Source organism: Sciurus vulgaris (genome assembly GCF_902686455.1).
Source record: "Sciurus vulgaris genome assembly, chromosome: X".
Lineage (NCBI taxonomy): Eukaryota > Metazoa > Chordata > Mammalia > Rodentia > Sciuridae > Sciurus > Sciurus vulgaris.
Window position 1 is genome coordinate 83462072 of NC_136471.1, and position 5158 is coordinate 83467229.

A 5158-nucleotide genomic window follows, 5' to 3' on the forward strand; every position below is an offset into this window, starting at 1 on the left:
TAAAAAAAAAAAAAAAAAAAAAAAAAAAAGAAAAACCAACCCTGATTCCTAGGGCAAAAAATTTGCCACAATCTGAGAACCTCCAAGACTTCACTTTAAGGCATGAAATCACATCCAGGCTCAGTTCGCATGAAAATTACAAGTAGAAAAAAGTGAGAGCACCAGGCAAGAGGGTAGCATGAGAGGTCACAAGGGGCAGTATATACAAGCTTGTATTTGTGTGAATATAAAAGTGTGTGTGTGTGTGTGTGTGTGCACGCACGCATGTATTTGTGTATTCATCCAATTTAGGATGCAACAGATTATAGTAGATGGGGAGTAAATGGAGTTGGAGAAGTTTATTTAATTGTCATGCAAGTATTTGGAGAAGTGTATGACTCTAAGTCAGTATAATAATAGCCAAATAGGATAGGGTTCATATGGAAAAGATCACTAAAATTCACAGGAGACCAGATATGTAAGTATACCAATGAGTTCCTCCAAGTGATAAAGCCCAATTCTGGATTATAAAATGGGAGAATCTGAAACCCAGGAAAGCATTTTACAACCAGAACTGCAAAAACTGAATTTAGGAAGTCACATTTGAGAATATGGGGAAAACAAATGTCCAGGACCATTTACCAGTATTCCTTTTCCCTTAAAATGATCATTTGCCTCAAGTTGAGCAAGAAGGCAAAGGTATGAGAATACCAAGGCAGTGCTCAGGGGTACACTAAGAAAAAGATGGCATTCCTGTTGTTGAGGAGGCATTATTAGTCTGACCTGTGATGCCTTACTCACTCCCTCTTTTACTCACAATTCCTCCATCTTTCTAGCACCACCTACTAATGGTAATCACTGATCAAAGTGAAGTCAAAATGATTATTAAAGAATCTAGTTCTTACCTCTCCCATCTCTAAAGCAAGGTGGGTTAGTCAATAGACTCCTGTAGGATATGTGATGATGTCAGTTGCCCCTACAGTGGCAGAGACTCCATCAGGTATAGTGTGAATACCCTTTTGATTCCAGGACTTGGAATCATCAACCACAAAAGGGAAATGGTGATGGACCTGTAGGAAAGTCCATGATAGGAAATCACTGGGTCTCTGCATCTGGCTTAAGGGTTATTCCATCTGTCTGATTTGTTGTTACCATGTTAAACATAAACATCTGACCTGGGCTAAATAGGTAGGCCAAAACTCCCTTGGAGGAGAATGGAATGGTCATGACCAGGGCCTCAGGGATGCTTTCAGCTGGCATGCCATCAGAAATATGTGCCCAGGTACTATTTTGAGCAAAATTCCGAGGGGTCAGGTGCCCTTCTGGTATGGGTACCCATCTAGATTTTGACTGAATGAACACGGATGCAGAAAAAAGGACGCAGGGTAGAAGACTGCTCCACTCGACTCACGGAGACTTTTGGATTTTCCCAATCCCTCTGGGCAGAGATTTGGGAGTTCCCTTCCCCTGTAGCCAAACAGGGATCCTCAAATACCTGAGGCTCTGGAATGGCCACAGGCACCTGTGGCAGTGCAGATGCCTGGAGCTCCTGGAGCTCATGACTCTCCTGCACTTGTACTTGCTGCTGAACCTGGGAGCTCCTGCACAACAGAAATTTTGTACACCAAGATGCTATAGATCTAAGTTTGGCACGGAAGCTCCTGTTGAGCCAGCAGTAGATAAAAGGGTTGTAGCACGTACTACTCATGGCAAACCAGTGGAAGGCATAGAAAAGCACACTCTCAGTTTCTATACCTGCACTGGAAATAAGAACCACATAGCAATTGAGGGGAAACCAACATATTGCAAAGACCATTACAATAAGAATCAGCATTCGGATGCTCTTCTTCCGCTTCTGGTAGTGTGCCATAAGTTGACGAGCAGATGCATCACCAACAGAATTTTGGATCCACAACCTCTTCCCCAGGTGAGAGTATGTTATAACTATCACCAGCAGTGGCAGGATGTATAGCAAGCCAAATGTCCCAAGATCCACATACTTCCCAACTAGTTTGCTGGGTCCTGGAAAAGCAGGGAGGCAGTGGCTTCTGACAACTCCATCCCTGGAACAGAAGAAAATGGAGGTTATGATAACAAGACCAGTGAAATGAACCTCAGGAATTTGGGGTTCTAGTCCCAGTTTTGCCACAGTATGTCCTTAGGTACCCACCCATCTCTAGCTTTTAGTTTCTTTGATTGAAAAATTAATGTATGGAGCTATTGTATTCTCTCTTATGGGTCTTGATCCAAACAGAGATCAAACTGAGACCTACCAGATTCCTAATCACCAATGTCCCTAACCTGGTGACCCATCATATGGGTTTCATTAATAAAGGTTAGAGACATATTGAGACTTCATTTCCTATATTGAGGAAAATTGGAAGGGGACAAAAATGCAGTTAAGAACTGTTCAAAAGTCAATTTCCTGATTGTCTCTGAAAAGAAAAAGGCAAAATAATCATCAAGTAACTGGTCTGACTTACGTGCTGATGACATAGAACAGATTTTGATAAATTGCATGAGGAAGAGCAAGGAACACTGCAAGACTCCAGATAACAACAACAGTCAATATGCTCTGGGAGTGTGTCAGCCTTGGTTTTGTTGGATGCAGAATTACCTGGAACAGAAAGGCAATACCCTTCTTGACATCAGTTCAAATATGGGCAAACATGGAAGAGTACATACTTGCATTATATAATAGTCTTATTAATACTATTTACCTTATTCCAGTAAAAACATGATTGTTTTGAAAATAGTTTAAAAGGAAAATAGACAAAAAGATATCATAGCTCTGAAAATACTGGAATTCTAAACGGTACCCAGTTGAAAGAGGAGGAAGTGTGAAGGTTATCTTCAAAGGTAGCCCCATCCTGAGGATTTTGAGGAGGTGTCTAATCTGTCTGGGCACTGCCCATTTTCTTCCCTTTTATTAACAAGTGCCCTCCAGATGCCTTACCCGATGTCGGTCCATGGCAACTGCCATTAGTGTTAAAGTTGAGACGTGGAGAGAGCAGTACTGAGCAAAGCGACTGACATGACACATGATCCTGCCAAATATCCACTGTCCACTCAGGAATCGGGCCTGAAGAAGGGAAGCAAAAGGGAGATTGTTTATACACTCAGATAATCTTCTCGGGCCTTACACAGAAGGTAGGTTCTAGAATGGGGCTTAAGGCAGGTTGATGCCCCCTTCCTCCTCTTAGTCCCATCATCTATCCCTGGATTGGAGCAGCATCTCCAATCCAAACCAGCCATAAATAATCACTCACCAGAGCAAATGGACTGTTGAGCAGAATTATCAAAATGTCAGATATTGCCAGATTGAAGATGAGAAGGCCTGTTGATTTGTTGATTTCCTTGTGCTTGATGAAAACTTGACACACCAGCGAGTTGCCAAAGAGGGATATCATTATGATGACTGCATATGCCACAGATAGTATTATCTTTGCTGCAATGTGGGGTTTGCCTACCAGCCATTTCCAGGCCATTCCTGTTGGCCCTTCCCATTCTGGACTGGAGGCACTGGTTTCATTTAGATTTGTGTGATTACAGCTTTGATCCTCGATTGGCGGAACCCCTGTGAAATTTTGGTGGAGCCAATCAACAGTACCTTCCACTTGTAATAGAAAAGGGGATGTTCCATTTCCATTAAATGAAGAGTTCATTTTTGTTTAGGGTGACAATTTAAGCAGGCCCCTAGAGAATCCTAGAGAATAAAAAGGAGATAGATGAGGAACCTTCCCCAAAGGTTGACAAACTCACATATCCCTTATATACATACACATACACATACATACACATAGATATAGATAGATATAGATATAGATATAGATATAGAAAGATAGATATAGTGGTCATGGGGATTGAACCCAGGGGTGCTCAATCACTGAGCCACATCCCCAGCCCTTTTTTTATTTTTTTAAATAGAAAACCAATTATATTTTATTAGTGTTACTTTTTAAAGGCTAATGAAATTTTATAAATTAAACCACTCTTAAAAATTTTGCATGACAACTAATTCTACCAGAATCAGCTACAGATGTCATCTTTTTTTATTTTATATTTTTTTATTTGTTCTAATTAGTTATACATGATAGTAGACTCTATTTTGACATATTATACATATATAACTTCTCATTCTTCTGGTTGTACATGATATAGAATTGCACTGGTCAGGTAATCATATATGCACATAGTAATGTCCAATTCATTCTACAATCTTTCTTATTCCCATTCCCCCTCCCTTCCCTTTATTCCCCTTTATCTAATCCAGAGTATTTCTATTCTTATCTACCCATCCCCTTATTGTGAGTTAGCATCCCCATACCAGAAAAAACATTTGGTCTTTTGTTTTTTTAGGGATTGGCCACCCCTGTTTTATATTTTATTTAGAGACAGGGTCTTGCTGAGTTGCTTATGACCTCACCTAATTGCTGAGGCTGGCTTTGAACTCACAATACTCCTGCCTCAGCCTTCTGAGCCAAGGGATTACAAGCCTGCACCACTGGGCCCAGCTCCACCTTAAATTTGAAGAATCACAGACTTCATTGTTTCACAGAATAGTGAGTCAGCTTTTCAAAATTTGTTATAAAGTGGGATCCTCAGGAGCCAGGTCTTCACTTCTACAGGAGAAGGGAAGCCAGGAGTCCTGCTGATCAATTCACATTCACCAGGATGAAGGAGTCCTGTGGGGCCAATGAGAGCAATCATTTACATGGGGTTCAATTATTACTCCTGGTTCTCATTTCCTTCAGTGAGTTTGAAATTTCAGGTCATTTGTGGGCAATTTGTATCAAGTATAGTAAAAGCATATTTATTTATTTCCAATTATCATTGTGGGAGGGGGCAAATGATAATCTTGGTACCTTAACCAAGGTTTCTCTCTCAAATAGGTTTAGAGAAACTGAAGAATAAGTATTTTATACTGCCTTTATAGGCTGAAATCTGACTGACAGTGAAGTTTTTCTGTCATTGTGAGTCAGAAAAAGCAACTATTTCTAATGCAGGCATAGGGCATTATGCTGTCCTTACGCCCCTGTTTTCAGTCTCCAGATCAGGTTGCAGAGTAGCAGAAGGGGGAGAAAAGTGTTAATTAAGAAACACCAGTAAAGTGCATTCAGATTCTTAAATGTGTACTGCACATTTAAGAATTTTGAATATTCTTTACTTATATTTTCAT

General features: G+C 40.5%; 1 protein-coding gene across 1 annotated transcript; it reads right to left on the minus strand.

The window, feature by feature from the left end:
- Positions 1 to 1318: 1318 nt before the first annotated feature.
- Positions 1319 to 3644, minus strand: LOC306651580 (G-protein coupled receptor 83-like; the record flags this gene model as incomplete). Its single annotated transcript, XM_079124244.1, has 4 exons — positions 1319 to 2042; positions 2463 to 2596; positions 2936 to 3061; positions 3249 to 3644. The coding sequence occupies 4 exons, from the start codon at positions 3642 to 3644 to the stop codon at positions 1319 to 1321; spliced, it is 1380 nt and encodes a 459-aa protein (XP_078980370.1).
- Between the last annotated feature and the right edge of the window lie 1514 nt (positions 3645 to 5158).